Source organism: Pleurodeles waltl, chromosome 10, assembly GCF_031143425.1.
Source record: "Pleurodeles waltl isolate 20211129_DDA chromosome 10, aPleWal1.hap1.20221129, whole genome shotgun sequence".
NCBI lineage: Eukaryota > Metazoa > Chordata > Amphibia > Caudata > Salamandridae > Pleurodeles > Pleurodeles waltl.
In genome coordinates this window covers 625,356,649-625,376,594 of record NC_090449.1, presented here as the reverse complement: position 1 = coordinate 625,376,594, position 19,946 = coordinate 625,356,649, and the positions used below count along the sequence as shown (strand labels likewise).

General features: G+C 42.9%; 1 protein-coding gene across 13 annotated transcripts in view; it reads left to right on the top strand.

The window, feature by feature from the left end:
• PRKAG2 (protein kinase AMP-activated non-catalytic subunit gamma 2) overlaps positions 1-19,946 on the top strand; it is a 1,410,703-nt gene that overhangs the window by 1,336,137 nt on the left and 54,620 nt on the right. For all 13 annotated transcript variants that reach the window (XM_069211100.1, XM_069211103.1, XM_069211101.1 and 10 more), the window contains 3 exons: positions 665-791; positions 13,201-13,366; positions 17,828-17,865. In XM_069211100.1, coding sequence (XP_069067201.1) covers positions 665-791; positions 13,201-13,366; positions 17,828-17,865 — 331 coding nt within the window. The remainder of the gene's footprint in view (positions 1-664; positions 792-13,200; positions 13,367-17,827; positions 17,866-19,946) is intronic.

Genomic DNA, 19,946 nt, shown 5'->3' with positions numbered 1-19,946 from the left:
GATGCATACAGTGTTTACATCGCTTTCACCATACACCATGTCAAGGGGGCTATGCTTACACTTGTGTTAAATCCCAATGCTAAATAATGTATTTGTAAACTACTTAATAATGGATGACTTGACAGAGACAGCTCATTTAAGACAATGGGTTTAGTCAAAGGTTCAAATTTAGATTTATTGTATATAAAATTATTCTCATAGATTTCCCAAAATTCTGACGAGCCAGATTATCGCGTACCTCATTTAGTCGGCCTTGGTGTTAGTTATTCAGATTCAGTGCTGCCATTCTTAACCTTGTTTGCGGGACTAAGAAACCCACTGCTTTTGCTGTTATTGTGAATGCTGAGCTTCAACCGATAATTCAACAACAATTTGTTAAATGGTGCCTCGCCTTTCTTATCTCCTTGATTAATCTAAACCCCAAGTTGAGAAATGTGTGTGTATGCATACCTGGGTGTGTGTGTGTGTGTGTGTGTGTGTGTGTGTGTGTGTGTTTGTGGGCATGAGTGTGTGTGTGTTTGAAACAATGGCTCTTGCATCAAATCTATTTAACTCTTTAGCACTTTAAATGATGTTTTTGGGTCTTGCTGGTTCTTCGAACCTGCTATTTGACTTTTTATCAGTATCCTAATTTACTAACAACTTTTAATGTTTTTCTCCTCAGCCTCTTTGATGCGGTATATTCACTCATCAAAAACAAAATTCACCGATTGCCAGTTATTGACCCCGTCAGTGGGAATGCACTTTATATACTTACCCACAAAAGAATCCTCAAATTCTTACAACTTTTTGTAAGTAACAGCTTGTATATTGGGCTCATTAATTGTGTGCTTGCAAGCAACGTTTATAATCCATGCATTGGAACTACAGTGAGATGATGTGGATGCAGTTTGTAGCATGTTTGTATACCAATTAAAGTGAAATCCGCTCAAGTACACAATTTTTTTCTATTTTCGAGCTCTAGAACACTGTAAGGTACATTATCTACAGACCTACCAGACTAGAGGAGTTTATGGCCACATTCAGAGATGGCTTTGGATATATGGAAAGATGAACCACAGTTAAACATCCTTAAGATGATTCAAGTTAGATCACCCTATCCAGCCAATCCCCCGCCCCCCCCCCTAAAAAAAAAAAACCTTCAACATTTCCACAGTGGATAATGGAACTGAATGATAAGTGGTAAATGTTGAGTGTTCGAATTTTCAATTCTTAATATTTGCACCTCAGGAAGTTATGAACTTTCGTCCAAATTAACATCTGTGAAAAATAAACTGCAAAAAAACTGCTTTCAAATTATCTTTAAAAAAAGTAGACGTGGGAGTTTTTATTTTCAGCAAAATAGGTGATAAAAATCCCTGAGGATTTTCCATATTTTTCAGAAGTACAAGGGTACCTGTCATAAAAGGGGCTGCGAATGCAGATACCCTCCCCATCCTTCTGTTCATATTCCACTGCTCTCTTCATGACGCCCCGAGAATGGCATTCACCAGCTACCCTATGGCTCCCCATACCCCCTCCACCAAGATAGTCTTCTGGAATCTTGCTGGCATTGTGTCCAAACTATCCTGCCAAGACTGGTGCCAGTTTATTGATCAATTTGACATATGTCTTTTTCAGGAGGCATGGGCCTTGTCCCCACAGTTTAGTTCCCTGTTTGTTAATTTTACTAAGGCTACAACCTCCATAGGTCGACCGTCTATTTCCTGGTTGTTTTGAGGCAGGTCAATGAAGCGGTTGCCATTGGCCTGAAAGCAGTACAAGCTGAGGAAGCGAACCTGTTGCATCCCGACTCCCTGACAAGATTTAGTGATATCCATAACGCTATGTTTGCCTCCCTTAGGAATTTGTTCTTGGTGGAGTCTGTGGCCCCTCCCAAGAAGAGAAAATATGTTTCCTGGTACTCCAAATACTGTAGCGTTGCGGGGCGAGCTCTGCCCATTGCAACCATAGATGGGACAGGTTCTTGATCCAAGAAGCTAGGTCCTGGTACAAAGCTGCTGTATTAAGTGCTAAAGTGATTGGGAATACGCAAAATGGGACGTCATGTCAAAGGAAAAGACCATTGTTCACTTTTGGCGTATTGTTGCTAGTGGTGGTCCTGATGCCAATTTATTAATTGACAGCAACAATTCTGCAGTGGCTTGGGTGGATCACTTTTTTTTTTTTTTTTTTTTTTTTTAAACTCCTGCTGTGTAGCTGCAGATCCATTTAAGCGCAAGATACCTTGGTCACCGGTCACTGATGGGGTAGTATCATAGCTCGTGCTTCTACAAGACCTTTCTCTCTTGGGCGTGGTATGCCTTAGAAGCTTGGTTTATCACCATTGGCGAAGTTAACAAGGCATTCAATTGGATCATCCCTAACAAAGTACGTGAGCTAGATAAGATCCCCGGGAACCTTTTTAGGACAGAAAAAGAAATCTGGTGCCCCTATGACGCACTGTTTTTTAATGCTATAATGAGCGGCTCCCCTATGCCCCCATTATGGGCCAGGGCAGAGATAATCCCAATCTGTAAAAAGGGCTCTAGTTTACTCCCATCCAACTATAGGCCCATGAGCCGTATTGATACTACCCAGAAACATTTTAGCTGGGTCATACTGGAAAGGTTGCATGATTGCCTGGCAGATTTGGGAATGTTGTCTCCTTTGCAAGCCAGCTTCAAGGATGGTATTAGCACCATTGATCAGGTGTTTTGTCTACAACTGATTTACTGTAAATATTTTACTCTCAGGGGAGGCCGTTTATATATGATCTTTGTGGACCTTCCGTCCGCTTTTTGATCTCGTACCCAGGGAGTCCGTGTGTAAGGTTTTGGTGGAAATAGATGTCCTGAAGTACCTCAGTGATATTATTATTAGGGTCCACTGCAACAATTTCGCACAGGTCAAATATGGACCCAAGGGCAAATGGACAGCCCCTGTCCCAGTCAATCGGAGTGTAAGATTGGCGTGTTCTAGCCACAACCTATTTCTTCTATATATTAATGACTTAGTGCTTCTGCTTAGGTTGTGTGAGAATGATGCCCGAGTCTAGCCATTGGGAAGGTTCCGGTCCTTCTGATTGCAGATGATACTCTTCTGATTTCAAAATTTCCAATTGGGATCAAGAAGCTTCTGGATCAGTTTGCAATCTTGTGCAAGCAGAGAGGTCTGGAGATGAATCTCAGTAAAACTAAATATTAGTTTTTTAACGCCTGTCCGGTGGCTCGTTCCTATCCGACCTTCAGTAGTGTCCCCCCCCCCCCCACACACCCCTCCTTGGAGAGAGTCCACAAATTTGATTATCTAAGGGTTGCGTTCACGGAGCAGTTTGATTGGCTACCCCACATCCAAAAGTGTAGCTTCAACCTGGAGCAACATACCTGGTTGGATTACGAGGTCAAAAATAGGCACTTCCTTTTGTCCTGTATCCCCAGGTGGGACTTGGACAGATATTGTATTGGCATAGGATTTGGACTATCCTGAAAATATAGCCATACCGACAGGGCTTGGAGAATGTTTCGAGGCTTCCTGGAGCTATTTAGATCACCTGGCTCAGTTTTATAAAGTGCCAAATGACTCAGATGGAGTGTGGGAACCACTGCTCCACCCTCGCAGAAGCCATTAGGGTCTCAAAAGATTCACTAAAGGGCATGTACTGGCGTTATATAGACAATCTGACTTTAGGACATACCAGGGTTGGTACCCTCCCTGCCTCCTTCCTTGAGTTTAAAGATGAATCATTGAAGGATTTTTGGACGAGATTGAGCCTCCTGTTGACATTTTGGATCTAGGGACCCTGACGCTCTGTTCAGTTGCAGCAAAATGGCTGTATGCACCCAAAGAGTCTGAGAGGTTGTGTCCCCAAGGGGATTGAGTCCATTGAACATGTCCTAATCTTTTGTCCGCTTTACCATGGATAAAGAAGGAAGTGGATTCCACCACTTTGCTGTAATTTGGGAATCAGGGATTGTAGATCAGTGGTTAGGATCCTTTGAAGTTGATACCATTGTGTTTACCGTCTCTCGTTTTCTGTTGAACATGTGGAGGCTCAGGCTGAAAGGGTTAGCTTCCAGAAGGTTGCCCCTGTTTAACTATCTCTGCTTTTAGATCTTCTAGATGGATGTGATGGGGGATAGCAATCTTTGCACAGGGGTCCTGCTCATAAATAAAGAATATGGCTGGGCTATGATTATTGTAATGTTACTGATTGAATTTTAGGATTTTTTTAAATCTATTTTATTGCCTTTTGTCTTTTAATGTTTTTATATTATTGTATATTTTGATTGTATTTATGTGCTTTTATGGAGGTAATACCAAATAAAGATCCATGAATTGAAAAGTTTACAAAATTATAATGTGCTGGATCTTCTGCAAAAGCTATATTCGCAGTTTCATTTTCTTTAAAAGTAGAACAATTCACGAGGCTTGCACTGATTTACCACAAATTTGCACAGCCGTAGTTGATTGCTGTGCCTCATTCGAACACCCTTCCACAGGCAGCTGTTCCATGAGTATGTTTTGTATTGTTTATTTTATATGAAGCTGTTGTGAGTTACTATTCTTGCAGTACAGCAGTTGATGAAAGTTATAGGGGGCACTGTAGGTAGAAATGTGCCAGACAAGCAAATTGTGATTATAATGATTGGTGGTGCGCAAAGTGTTTTTTTTCTCCAATTTTTAACTTAGTAAGCTTCCATTTTGTGCTTTTTGCAAAGCTTTTTCTCCAGTTTTCAGTTCTTCTGTGCATTGTCTGAAAATTGTCACCACTTTCCAAGGTAATTTTCAGTACATTTTGAGACACCTTTTGATTTGTGCAAGCTTACCTTTTGCAATATAAATTTTCGTGAGTCTTGATTTTGAGTCAAGCGCAGCAAAGGGTCAAGGGTACTCTTTGTCTTTAGAATGGTACAGTCCATGATACCAGATTTGTGTTGATTTACTGACAACAGCGTGCATAACATTTTCAATATTCCAAATAAGACAGTGGGAAGGTCTTTATTCCACCTTCACTATGGTGCAAAGCTAAAACAGTACATGATAACAAAGGTCTATGCACCTGGAGCCTTTGGACAAAAGTCCCAAATTAACGAGTGCTTCATCCCAGTAGAAAACTGTCCTAATGTCACTCTTTTTGGACTCCATGAGTCTTAGGATCACAAAACCAAAATCGGATGTAGGGATCCAGTGGGGGGGCCTGCTGCTCTCGTGGCAGCCTTCAGAGCCATTTTAATTTGTTGGTGGTTGACGGTTAACCATTGCATATTGTTTTCTATCTTCTCTTCATTTGCCGAAAACGGGGTTCTTGACTGAGAGAGGCTTTGTTCTACTTGCTAACCAGCAGAGTAATTAACTAACAGCAGCACATTAGTTCAGAGTCAATCTTTGGGAAAATACTGCAACATCAAAAGGAATTAAAAAGCTCCTAGGTTCACTTGGTAGATTTCTAAACAAAGTGAAAGAGACTATCATCTTTTCTCAATATTAAGCCAATACGAAGTTAATATTTTACACAACTTTCACCTTTTGTGTGAATACAGTAAAGGTTTATAGACTCGCACTTAGTCAAAAGGAAATGGGATTTTTTTTGCATGTGCAGTTAAATAATAGGGCCTGCATAGGCCAGAAACAGTTTGCCAAAAGTACGTAAATACCTGGCTTAGTTACACACTTTCCCACACACTTGTGCACCTGCAAAAAGCCTATCATCCCAGCTGCGCAGCATTGGAACATTTTGGTTTTTCTATAACAATTGTTTATTGAGTTTCAAATAACATTGACACAACATTATATCTAAAGATGCAGTTCTCTACATACAGATTGTACATATATCACCTGCAACAGTGGACCTTATTGTAATAGTCGGGCACTGGCAATTAGTATGCAACTTCATTTTACGGAAGCTTAAAGTGAGTGAGCCTCACTTAGTGAGACCCACAGTAGAGTGGTCCAAAATTAAAACTAACCTATGGACCTTTAGGTGGGTTAGTGCATCTTCTCTCATATGTACATAAGATAGTTCACTTTTTCATGGCATCCAGGTAACGTCTGCATGCAACTGTGTAACAATACAGTGCCAGCATAAATATACATAAATATACATTTCATCAGATTATTGACCCCCACAACTATATATAAATAAAAAAGTTACTTGCAACTCAAAGTGTGTTGTATTAGGCAAGTAAAGTCCGTGGTGGAAAGACGAACACTGCCTGCATAAAAAATGCCTGATTCCCAGTAGATGGATGGTAAGTAGGCCGTAAATAATGGACTGTTATCAGTCGTGCAAGGAGTATTCCTACTTATGCCTGCAAGTAAGAAGGTCATAGATACCCAGAATGTTCTGATGCTAACCCCATGATGGCAAATGCTTAGATGCATGTGAAAATGAAAAGAAAACAATTAAAAAGGGCATTCTAGTTGATACGTAACAGCAGATTCCTCATCTTAGAATATTCCCAAGGAGTGTCAAACTGGATCAGGAGAAATTTTGTGCGCCGATAATTGATACCGCATATAAGCATCACTCTTGATTTGTAGCATCTGTTCTTTCAATTCACGCCTTCCAGCGTGGATGTGGAACTCCACTCTCCTCTGTCAGTCTTCTGACAACTCCAACTGCATATTTGTATTTTGATAATCATAAGAAGAATTTATAATCTTCATATAACTCCTACTCAAAGTTTCAGACCTGGGCCCGGGGCCGTTCCGACCACTGCATCACTTCCTGCTCTGAGTCTTCAGTTACGTCGAAGTCTAAGTGTATGCATAAGAAAAAGAATCACTCCACTCCACCTCACTCTGTCTCCAAAGAGAAAGTTAGAGGGTGTCAAGATTTGAGTTGCACTGCCTCAAGGTCACCTCTGCCAGAACCGATACCTCAGTTGGTTCCGGTGCAGCCCCACTTATCGAACCTGCAGCAAATCGAGGCCTACAAGGAGACAATACTGCAAACCTTTACTGCGCTTTCAGAGCCACATGTACAAAGCACTTTTCCAGTCTCAATCGGCCTGTTTGAGACTGGAAAAATGCTGTTTGGGATGTACAAAGGCCAAGCTGCGATTCAGTAACTTGTTCCCGAATCGCAATTTGGGTTTTGCGATTCGGTATTAGGAGGGGGGCGTGTCCAGGGCGTCCCTTCCTAATACCGAATCTAAATGGTATGTATGATTGTTTTGTGACCGTGTATGCGGTCACAAAACAATCGCAGTTAGCACCAATTTCAAATTGGTGCTAACTCACTCGCAAATTCCCCTTTGTGAATGCATGCGAAAACGTTTTTTAAGAGCAGGCAGTGGTCCCACAGACCACTGCCTACTCTTAAAAAATGAAACTGAAATGTTTCATATTTTTCTTTTTAATCGCAGACCATTTTCCTTTAAGGAAAAGGGGCTGCGTTTAAAATAAAAGATTGCATTAATTAAAAGCAATCACAGACATGGTGTTCTGCTGACACCAGCAGGCCACCATCCTTGTTATTTTTGAGATTCCCGGTGGGTCGCAAATTGTGACCTACCTCATTAATAGTAAGGAGGCAGGTCTATTTGCGATCCACCGGGAATCGCGAAAGAAACTCAGCGGAGTTTCTTACATTTGGGATTGCGATTCCCTAATTGCGATTCGCATGGAATCGTAATTAGAGAATCGCAATTTCAAATATTCGTATATGTGGCCCTCAGTTCCCTCTGTGAACCTTTGAGCCCCATAGAGCTGCAGGGGCGTCGAGTCGGGTTACTGTCTGTGGGGCCTCCCATGATGCAGTCTGCCCCCTTGGGACCAATTTCCAGTTTTTGGGCCTATACTGACTCGGGTACAGACTTAGGGGGTCATTCTGACCCCGGCGGTCTAAGACCGCCGGGGCCAGGGTCGGCGGGAGCACCGCCGACAGGCCGGCGGTGCCCCGCAGGGCATTCTGACCGCGGCGCTTCGGCCGCGGTCAGAAGAGGCAAACCGGCGGTCTCCCGCCGGTTTACCGCTGCCCTTTGAATCCCCCATGGCGGCGCAGCTTGCTGCGCCGCCATGGGGGATTCTGACACCCCCTACCGCCATCCTGTTCCTGGCGGTTCGCCCGCCAGGAACAGGATGGCGGTAGGGAGTGCCGCGGGGCCCCTGGGGGCCCCTGCCGTGCCCATGCCAATGGCATGGGCACGGCAGGGGCCCCCGTAAGAGGGCCCCGCAAAGTATTTCAGTGTCTAAGCAGACACTGAAATACGCGACGGGTGCAAACTGCACCCGTCGCACCCCTGCAACTCCGCCGGCTCAATTCTGAGCCGGCGTCCTCGTTGCAGGGGCATTTCCTCTGGGCCGGCGGGCGCTCTTTTGGAGAGCGCCCGCCGGCCCAGAGGAAATGTCTAAATGGCCGCCGCGGTGTTTTGACCGCGATGCGGTCATTCAGCGGCGGTAGCTTGGCGGGCGGCTCCCGCCGCCCGCCAACATTAGAATCAGGCCCTTAATCTCTGGCCTTGTGATTGGTGCTGGTTCCTGTTGCCTTAAAGCAGATACTGATTCCACCAGCTCTATTTGATGACCCAGTGCGATATCATGTCGGACCCTGCACTGGCATCGGCTTGACTGATGTTTCATTACAAAATCAAAAATCTCAACTAGTTGTCATTCAGGTTAACTACGTTCAGTCATCCATATTGTCTCACCAAGCTCTCTGGAAAGTCTCATTGTACAAGCTTTGCCCAATGAGGCGAGTCCTAATTACTTTTCCAACCAATTTCCCAGATATAGTAGTCAAAAAGGTTGATGTTTTTGACAAGCAAATGTTTTCTTTTACTAGAGCTTTTCCCTGAGGTTTATAAGCTCAGTCTGTCTGTTGGCCGATATACACATGCCATATGAGACATGGCCAGTGAGAAATTCCCCACCTCCCAAATAAACAGTGTGTCTCCTTAGCTTAGAAAATCCATGATGGACAGGACACTGCAAAACTATACTATCTGTGCTTGCTTAGATATCACAGATTGTATTGCTAGGGCAGTTGGTACCAATATTGTGCTCAGTAGACATGCCTGGATGAAGTCAACCAAATGTCCTGGTGATATACAATTGTGTCTTGCATCTTCAAAGAGAAGGTGGACTCTGATTTGCGACGCTTTAAGGATAGTAGGCCACAGCCCACTTTCTGGGACTGTTGACCACTGCAAAGCAATTTCACTATCATTTTCACAAAGGCTATAGCCTCTAGGTAGCGACATCCTTCCCAGCTTCCCAGCGTCCCAGCAGTCCAGCCCTTTTGGGGACGCAGCACCTGCAGACATCGCACAGGTCAGTAGGGACACCAGTCCTCCAAATACTCTTCCCTTCCTTCAGCTTCTAAAAAGCTGCTTTAGTTTGTCTTGAGCGGCTCACACCCAACCGGTATGGTGCAAGATTCCTCCCACTTTCTCCAAGGTTGGCGATTCATCAGTGAAGGGGCTTGCAGATTGTTCAAAAGGGTCACAACTTACTTTCCTCTACTTCAGACCCACCATTCCTCTCACACTGGAACACATTTCGGAAACCAACTGTCCATTCAGCTGCAGGAAGTATACCTTTTATTCTACAAGGATACCATCGACCAATATAATATCAGAGGTTGTTATTCCTAATATTTCCTCATCCCAAAAATGGATGGCGACCTCAAGCCTACCCTAGACCTTCAACTGCCCCCTCAAATCAAGAGTGTGGTACCTAAAACTCCAGAGCATGAGCATCTGTCCTCACACTTTGGGAGAACCTCCTGTCTCAGCCAGGGCATGGTCCTTCTTACAAGTCTCAACAACTTACACCGTGTATGAAATGTGGCTGAATTTGATTTGCCATCTGCAGTGGTGGATGTCACGCTGGCCACCAGATACAAGCTGATATTCATCTGCGCTTTGCACAGGGACAGGTTTGTACCCTTGCGTGATGCCTGGGACACTGCCCCCTCATAACCATTTTCTCTTTAGGCCAGCAAGGCCTGCAACGGGCACTGTCAAAGAAATTGTCAGCCCCTCGGCCTTTCTACGTTTGTTTGGAGGACAACAATCCTTGCTCAAATAACCTGTTGTGATGAGGTTTCCTAATGTTTTGACCGACCTATTCCCTTCCCAAACCATTTGTACACCTCAGTAGAACCTTAACATTCCTCATGTGAATGTCTATGAATATTTGCTTGCTGTGTCTTTTGACTAAAAAAACGACTTTCTTCATTGTGATTATGTTAGAAAACGGGCAGCCATTTTACTGAAAGTTGTGTCTCTCTCTTCCACTGTAGCCAGTGAATCACTCTGCTAAAATGTTTTACTTCCCCTCACCCCTTGAAAGACGAGATGAGGCTCCATCTGTTGGACACCAGAAAGGCTTTAAGTTAAAATATTGATCATTCCAAGGACCATTGAGTGTATGATTGGGTTTTCTGAAGCAAAGAAAGGCAACAGTATGCAAAAGAGGACCTGCTGAGGTGGATAGTCCTTTGCATCAAGGTGCACTACACACTGACCAAGAAGCAGCATCTGGAAGGTCTGACATCTCATCCCACGTGGGCTGAGGACGTTACCACTGCATTGGTGCTAGGGGGTTCCTGTCCTTGATAACTGCCAGGCTGCGATTTGGGTGTCAGTGCATATGTTCACAAATCCCTGCAGCCTAGACAGCCAGGTCCAGTGGGAAGGGAACATAGCCTACTAGGTTCTGGTTCTGCAAGACTTTGTTAGTTTGTGTCTACTTCACAAAGCCCCCAGCTTTGAGAGGTACTGCTTTGGTATCTATTCCAGGGGGAGGAATCTGTGGTCGGAAGGATTCAACAGAAGAACAAGTTACTTAACTTACCTTTGACATCAATCTTTCTGTGAAGACTCCATCTTACTGTAGATTCCTGATTTCCTCCCATTCTGTGGAGTAACCTCTTTTTAACTTCTGAAAAGGTCCTAAGTAAGTGGTCGGCGTGCTGGTGCCATCAGTTGTTTATGCTCCACGTTTGAGGGTGCAGAAATGCAAAAGACAAGAAACTTATGTCATTGCGCAGGGGTGTAGCTTATTTGGGGGTCCACACCCTCACTTCCAGGCAGTGTGAAGTCAATGCAGAGCTGGATGATGCCACCTATCAGCATGCAAGAGCACTGCTGGAAATCTCCCTTGTTCCAGACCAGCATCTTGGGACTATTCTAGGGTGAGGAATCTGCAGGTAGATATATTAACCACCAGAAAGTGTAAGCAAAGGTAAGTAGCATGTTCATTATGTATATGTGCTAATTGCCTAATAACCTTCTCTTCTTTAAAATGGTGAAGCTTGTCCATTCATAGATATGAAGTGAAAGCTGGGAAAAAGGGGTTATTTGATCCGGTAGCCATCTGTAGCCTGCTAGGTTCAGTTCAGTGGGCGGGGCACCAGCCCCAGAATCAGCTTGGTGTGGTTTAGGAGCTACTCATTTTCCTTTACATGCCTTTGGGTGAGCCAGCAGTCTCCACCCTGGGCAGAAAGATTCTGCCATCTTCATTTTCCCTGACAATGGTGCACTGCGAGATAGCTTTCAGTAAGGCAAACATGATGTTTTGTAAAAGCGGAAGGTTTGCACATAGGATCTTTCTGCCCATTAGTTAGGGGTGTCCAAGAGTCACCCCACGGATTGGGTAGTGAATTGTGCAAAAGTTGCACCTAAGCCCAGCTCCTAAGAAGACATCTGGACCTTTGAATGAACATGAAAGGATTGGACCTTCTGCTGTTACCTGTTTTGAGACCTGAGCGGTTGGTACTGCTCCCCCTTACACCCAGGATGGAGAAGTGGATTCAAATGGTCAGTTGGATTATTTCCGGTTCGCTCCAGAGACACCAAAAGCTGCACAAGGGCCTTTTTCTGGAGTGACTAGCTGATCAGAGATAACTGGACTTGTACTGGATACTGCTGGAGCCCTAACCCCTTAACTGCCGTCTGTGAGTTTTGGGACACCTTAGAACTGACCAAGACAAACTACTTAAAAAAAAGTGGGACTCTGAAATCTGGTCTGGGCAAAGGCACAAAATGTATCTGCCCTATGAGAGGACTTCAGTTAGCGCGAAATTTGGATTTTCTCACTCTGATCATCTTCCCTGTGATTGCATCTTGATCTCAGAGGTGACCGAGACCGTCCTCTGCAAATGCCTAGAATTAACTCTATGGAGTACCCCTTGTTAAAACATTTGGACTGCTCACCAGAGAAGAGGAATCTGGAGGTGTGGAACACCAGCTTTGGTTCTGTTAACATTACCTCTGAGACTCAGTTCTGAAGAAGGCATTGCGCCTCAAGAAGGAGTTCTAGGTGGACTGATGGCTTGTTCTTCTATTGTTGTTCTGCAATACAGGTGAGGAGAAGAGGCATGTGCTGGTTCCACAGGGACCTGCAGCACTTGGGGTCATCAGCTTCTTTGTGGTATCTTGCACATTTGAAAGAGATGAGAGATGGAAAGGTGTTTGAAACTGGTTACACTGGTTGAAAAGCACAATCTTCTGGAATCTATGACAGTGTGCTACAACTGGTGTGCTGAAGTGCGAGTACGAGCTGAGAGCTCCTGAAGCCATTTCAGCTCTTGGGGTAAGTAGAGAACTTAAATGACATGGTCAGCTAGCAATAGCTACTGGTTGTGACTACCCACATCCTGCGTTTACCCCTTGTTTCACATCACTTTTCCCTTTACCTTCATGTTCTTCCTGCTTCCCCACCTTTTCTCCTGTTTTACCTCGCTTCATACGTATTCAGTGAAATGCTTATTGCTTTGAGGTGCACCTCTGCATAAACTTAAGGACAGCCTTATTCACTTGATTTTATTCTGGCGACTAACTTATGTTTGGTTGTAGTACAATTTGCTTCTCTTGCTGATCATGTTCTGCTGGTAAAGGCTCCAATGAAAATGATTTAAACCTAAACTGGGCATACTGAACTAGTAGCACAGAAGTCATTGACACAGATGTGGGCTTTTATTTACAGATGATTCTTGCTTGCTTGCTATAATCTATGGTGTTAGAGGCTGACGTTTATAATTTTCCCTCTTTCATTTCATATGCATAATTTCACACCTACGAACAAATCTTGCTTTTCGACTCTCTCCCTACTCTCAAATTCCCTTTTATCACTTTTCTGTTTGGTAAATGTGTATGTAAAGCTGTTTGACTCAGTTGTTTTATCTAAACAGCCTTATCTATAAGCTAATTAGCATGGCACAAAACAAAAAGTGTTACTGCTTTTATTCATTATTGATTTTCTGATTTATAGGTGTCTGAAATGCCAAAACCTGCTTTCATGAAGAAGAACCTTGAGGAGCTTGGAATAGGAACATACCATAACATTGCCTTCATACACCCACACACTCCGATCATTAAAGCCTTGAACATATTTGTTGAGAGGAGAGTGTCGGCTTTGCCTGTTGTTGATGAGTCGGGTAAGTTGTTGGAATCCTGTTGCCGTTATTTTTCTTCTAAACACCACAGTGTAGAATAACTGTGTTGTGAATATGTCTGTCTGCAAGAGGTGGCATAGCTCCTCCTAGCTCTTTACAGATTCACTAGGTGCTGTACTCTTACATCTTTGAGTTGTTCTCACAGAAGAGGTTACTTTGTTGGCAATGCCTCAGCTCGCCTCCAATCCTTGGCTCTCTGAATAGGTCAGAAGCCTGAAGGCACCTACACACACCTGGTTAGGCCCATTCATATATGCAGCATATATTTGGGCCATTTCCAACAGCAACATGATAATCATTTGGAGGAGAAAATTGTTTAATGATAGTCTACCAAGTTCAGATGCTGAAACTCCCATTCTTTGTCTTATCTGCCATCCCCATCTCAGTCTCCTTATTCTCTAGATAAGCACATTCACAGAGAAGGTTGGGAGCCAAAATACTAAAAGAATGTACCACTCAAGCAGTGTTGTTCTGTTTGGAAAGTGGACCTTGCATTTTCATTAAAGTTGCCCCACTCTAAGAAAAATAGCTTTAAATGAACTCAAATCCGGGGGGGATCACAGCGCTAAAACTCCCTACAGTTATTTTAAGTTTTTATATAGCGCCTTATAACCACCATAAGTATTAATCGCTTTACAGAGAACCAGATGCAACTTACAGGACCTGAAAAGTGAGAGGCATAGGAAGGGAAGGGCGAGACTGGAACGGGGCAGTGCAGAGGAATAAATGTGGAAGGAAAGTGAAATAAGAAGGAGAAAAACAGCAAAAAAGGAACAGCTAAATAAAGATAACACAGCTGGGTTATGCGATGCAGATTCCTTTAAGTAGATGACAAGGATGTTGGTGCTTGGCCTCTCAACTGAGGTGAGACTTGACTAAGTAAATCTTGAAACCTTTTCTTAAAGTCAAGATTGCATGGGAACAATACAAGTCTAGAAATGAAGAATTACAGAAAGAGGCGTCTCTGAGATAGACTGCTTAAGTGCTAGCAAAGACTTGAATTTTAGTTTTAAGGAAATCTTGTTCCTTGAAAATCTTTTGCCTCCATGTAGTGTGAGGAAGGTAGAGGGGTAGTTTGGTATCTTCTAGAGTATTGCTTTGAATTGGTAGATAGTGAAGTTCTTTCAGAATTGGGGAGATGTGCTCACATCTTTTATTTTACTCTGAGATGACTCTATATGGGTTAGAGGGGAGCCAACATTGTTGTGGGAAGACCTGCTAGATAGGGATTGCCTGTGTCTGTTCTTGTGATCACCAGAGCCTGAGCTGCATATCTTAATTGATTGGTGGAGAAAATATATTTACTTTTCTTAAGATGGGGAAGATGGAAGTTAACTCATTATGTAGTTTTGTTCATCTGTGCTGTGAGAGGGAGTGGCAATTCCAGTGTGAAACCACACAACTTGGCAGTATTGATCTGTGCCAGGTTGTTTGCCAACTTTGATATATCAAAGATAAAAACTGAGTTGATTTGAGCGAAGCCTCTGCAGAAGATTGGAAGGAACTCCACTTTCAATGGGTTCAGTTTTATGCAGTGAGAAGCCATCCAGTCAGGCATTATTTTTAAACCATTTTGTAGGGTGTGTAAGTCCTGCAACAAAGATAATTTTAAGTCCAGTTGGGTGTCATCTGTGTATTGGTGTAGCTTTATGGCAGTTTTGTCTATCAACAACTTAAGTGGTTCCACATAAAGATTGAACAAACGTATACAGAATGTTGCCCTTGAGGTACAACTTAGGTCACTTGTTCTATTGCTGATCTGAAATGCCCCAGGTTTATGAGCTGAGGTCAGCCTCTCATGAAGGAGAGGGGCAAGCTTTCATCCTGGCCACTGAAGCTCATTATAGGCTCCAGTATCTTTAGGAGGAGATAGTCTGTGGTGTCAAATGCTGCTGACAGATCCAAGACAACTAGTAGGCAAATTTCACCATCGTCAAGGATGTAAAATGTCATCCAAGATCTTCAAGGTTGCCGTTTCAGTGCTGTAACCTTCTCTTAACCTTGATTGGATGTGGGAAAGTAGGTCATTATTACTCATTTACTTGTTTAGTTGGAGTGCAACACCTGTTTCAATGGATTTTTATAACCATTGGTGGTTGTTGATGGTTATGACATTTTCCAGGATTGCAGGGTCAGTATTAGGTTTCTTGAGTATGACTGAGATCTGGCCCAGGGTGTTTCGAACAAACCTTTTGATAATTTTTATTGATGTACACGAACAAGAAAGGTGAAAACATATTAGGGTTTTCTTTGATTGTTTTAGCTGGAATCGTGTCTCTGAAATAGGGGGTTGAGTGCATTTCATTGACTATTTTGGCTAGATCTTTGAGCTTGAGATTCTGGAATGATCCCCAAGTGTTGGTTGTTTTTAGGTGTGATGATGGAAGGAAGTTACCATTTACCAGTTGGGTCTGATTTCAGTTTAGCAGTTTTGCTAGAAAAAAAGATAAGGAACCTGTTTCATTTTTCTGTAATGGAAGAGGATACTTTTCTCCTCCTCCTGACCTCTGTGTTTTCTCTCATAATACTGAATAAGGCCCAGGAGTGGTTCTTCAAGTGGGACATTAAATCCTAAAAGAATCTAGCTTTCACTTTCCTAAACTCAAGCTTAAACAGCTTTTGGCTTTTTCAGTTTGGATTTAGATGCGTCAGACTTGTCTTTATACCATAGTCCTTTCAGCTTTTGTATTTCTTTTTTTGCGTGCCTGTGCAAGGCTTCATTGAAAAATGATTAGTTGGTAGTGAATTTTGAGCTGGTAGTTTTGCTCGAGCTTTCCAATTGGGGAACTAATTAACTGTTTTCACGTGTTGTGTGTACATGAGACCAGTGTGGATATTCAGACTAACCTTATTGAGCATAAGTAACAGGCATTCGTTGAAAGGCCACGTAGTGAATAATTTGTTTTCCAACCCAGATTTTGGGTCTTTGAGTTTTCTAGTATACATGGCTTGCCTATGGAAGGCTGATCAATAGAGGGAAATGGTGAGTTCATTCAACTTCATGGGGGGTAAGATAGGTGTGTGGTGTGGACCATTGTGTAGAGTATTGGGATTGATTTATGGCTAGAGTGGTGGCCTGTGATGATCACTGTTGTGTGAATGAGGTGGATGTGTTTCTCTGTCTACATGTGTGGATGTCCACAGTATGTATTATGTGGATACTTTTCCTCTGAGTTCCGGAAAAGTTGAGTTTGATGCATCCCTCTGTCAACTCAGGAGCAGGCCTGCAGAATCCACATGATTTTGCCTAAAAGACTGTGCGACTGGCAGACTTTTTCTATAAAGAAGGAATTGCTAGCAGCAAGACACAATATTCTATGTGGGATCAAGACCTTTTCCTTTATGGATCCACAGGTGGCACAAAACTTTGTAGCTAGCAAAAATCTTGGGATCAAAACTTGTGGGAATGGGGCAGACTCAGAACATTTTTTAATAGTTTTCTACTATCTGCAAATTGTTGGTTGCCTGATGATCTGACCAGTTGTAGGAATGAAGGGAGAAGTTAAGACTGAATATTTAGAAATTATACTAAGCTCCCTTTCTTTCCTCTCCCTGCCCTCTCACCTTCATAGTGTTCTTCTTAATGGTTTTTCAGAGATAACATTGTGTTGGTTTGACTACTGCCTTTTCAGATATGTATAATATGATTACTGGATATATTAAACTTCTGAATACGTAAAAGTTTGTGTTTTGTTATATGTGTTGAAATATGTCCAACAATAAGATTGAAATATAATAATTCATAATCTCACCAACCACCATCCTCAAATCTTAGTAATGCTTAGATGCTCTTTCATATGTTTAGAACTGACAAGTGGGCCACACAGATGATGCAGCAGTGCACTACTTTCCATGACCTCATTTTTAAATCATGTAGCCCGTTTGGGTACTTCTGCCTTGCAGTAGGAGGTGATCTCTGGATCTGCAGTGAGTGCCTATTAAATTAAGGTACTTGGGCTCCCACTAATGAGTAACATCCTTTGCTGAACCCTCAGATTAATGTAGACTAGATCATCACACACAATTCTCTTACTGAAGTAATCAATAGGAAGTAAAGCAATAGACGGTGTGCCACATCATCAGGCGCAGTAAGCGCTATATAAATGCCAATACAATACAATACAATAGGGTTCTAGAATATGCAGTTTGTGCTCGCTTCTGAGACAGAGAAGGATCATTTGAAGCACTCCTAAATGCAAAGTCTTGCATTTTCTTGATTTTTATTAGCCATTTTACATTTGTGGTTCTTCCTCTGCAGCATTTAAATTGTACTTTGGATAACATTTGAATACATGTTTAATAACATGTACTTAGTGTAGTGCCTGCAGACTTTCCATCTTAATATTGTGAGGTGTTAAAATATACATCAGTAATCCATACTTGCTCTTGTAGAGGTGAGCAGCTGTAATCCAATTACTAAAACATTTTTCTATTCTTTTACAGGAAAAGTTGTAGATATTTATTCCAAATTTGATGTCATAGTAAGTATTCCCTATATTTATTTCTAAAAGTTCTCCTACAGGCATATGAATTTAATGGACTGGCATTTTGCACAATGCTATTTTGCATCGGAGTAACTGTGAGTACAAAATCTAGTCTTCCATCTCCTGTGCAACGCATCTAGGTCATGACATATGCCACAGAAAGCCCGAATGTAGGATCTTAGTTTTTTTTTGTTTGTTTTTTTCACAAAGGAAACTTTGGTGAATCTATTACAAAGATTCCTTATGTGTGTGCCTATAGGTAGATTGTTGTTGCACTACAACCAGATTAGTGACCTAAAAATTGCATGAAGCTATATTTTTATTTTGGCAAAGAAAGAAAAGGTAGTTTGCTATTTATAAAGATCTGGTTACAGGGTGTACTTGATTTCACAGAATGTTAGAGCAATACACCGGTTTGATAAAAATACTGGGCCTCTGTAAGGAAAGATACTTTTTTGCATGTTTACCGCCTCTTTTAGCCCCCCTATTTGGACTATTAGCTACGCGAGTTTCGACTCTGAGAGTGCACGGAGGCCTGATGTCCAGACCTCGGTGACAGTGTTCAGTCCCTTCACCAAAAGATATGTTGAATTGGATGTCGTTGGCAAGGACTGACTTAGATATAAGTTCCTAGTACATGTTACCCGGGCATGTAAGGCAGAGTGTCCACACAAAGCTGCAACACTGGTTGTTCCACCCTGTGTGTGACAAAGTGAAAACATGGCTTCCAGCCTGAAAATTACACACTGGAAAGTTAGTCTCACATTGAAAAGTTCAACTTTTCCTTTGCCGTTAATGACAAAGTTCCTTAATAATATATGTAAGTCTCCTGTATGGAAGCCCCATATTGCCATATGGCAAGGAGCTGTATATTATTAAGCAAGACATATGGTTTCATATATGTTTTAGCAGCAAAACACTAAAAGTTGTCATGTAGCCCTTAGGTAGCCATATCTCTGTGGTGGGCTGCCAAGCTCCTGATGACTGAGGAAGGGTTGCGCCATCGTGGAAGGGGTAAGAATGTTGCACTCTGTGATAGCCAGATGCCACACAGGACAGGTACTTTGTCGCCCAAGAGGAAGGGACCTACTAGCCCATTAGCTAGTGACTGCATTGTCCCCCTGGCACTATATACTGAGATAAATATGGCACTCTTGGCACCCTGCTCCTCTGTACACTTTGGATCTGGAGATAAGACAAAAGAAAGCCCATCTCACAGCTTTTGGAAGTGCACAAAGAGAGGCTGGAACGTTGGTGTGACTACACCTGCTGCACTTTGGGCTAGTAGAGTTTGGACCCTGTCCGGAGTTTCTGGCACAGGGAAAAGTTTATTTCTGGCCCCAGATTGAAGCAGTGACTCCAAGGGTCATTTGGCTGACCCCCCCTGGAATAGCACCAGGGACATTAAAGCTAAAAGGGTCTAAATTGCAAAGTTGGTAGCCATTGCAGATGTTTTGCCTCTACCTGCCGCCAGGCATGTCAGGAGACTTATTTGAGGTAGCCAAAAGTTGCACCCATGCCTGCTGAACCCGTGGGTGTTGTCTGTTTTTGGATTTGTCGCCCAAGAGAGACACTAGCCCCACCAAAGCTTTGCAGCCTGAGCACTGTGTCAAAAGATCCAAAAGGTCTGCCTCAGCTTCCCTTCTACCATAAGCAAAAGGACTTCATGGGACCCCACCTCACCCGTGGACCGAAGGATCACCCAGAACTTACCCCTGTTGACCGCACAGCATCAAAAGCACCTTTGAGCATCTTTTTTTACTCCTGCACCCCCAGCATAGGGACCACTCCATTATTGTCTGTGGCTGAAGTCTCTCAGAAGAATGAACTGGACTGCAAATGGCTCTGGTGGCCATGTAACTGAACATAATATCTTTACTGGCCTCCTAGACTTCTGTCCTGTCGGAATTGGTCACCCAACTCGGGTTGGAGTTGCCATACACACGCTTACAATCTTTTCAAAGCTTTACAAACTTTTTGTTGACCAGTGCTTCTTTGCGGTTGAATTAGGAATTTTTGACCTTTAAATACCTTTCTATCTCAGGAACCCTGTGGTGGATTTTGATGATCAAGGACTC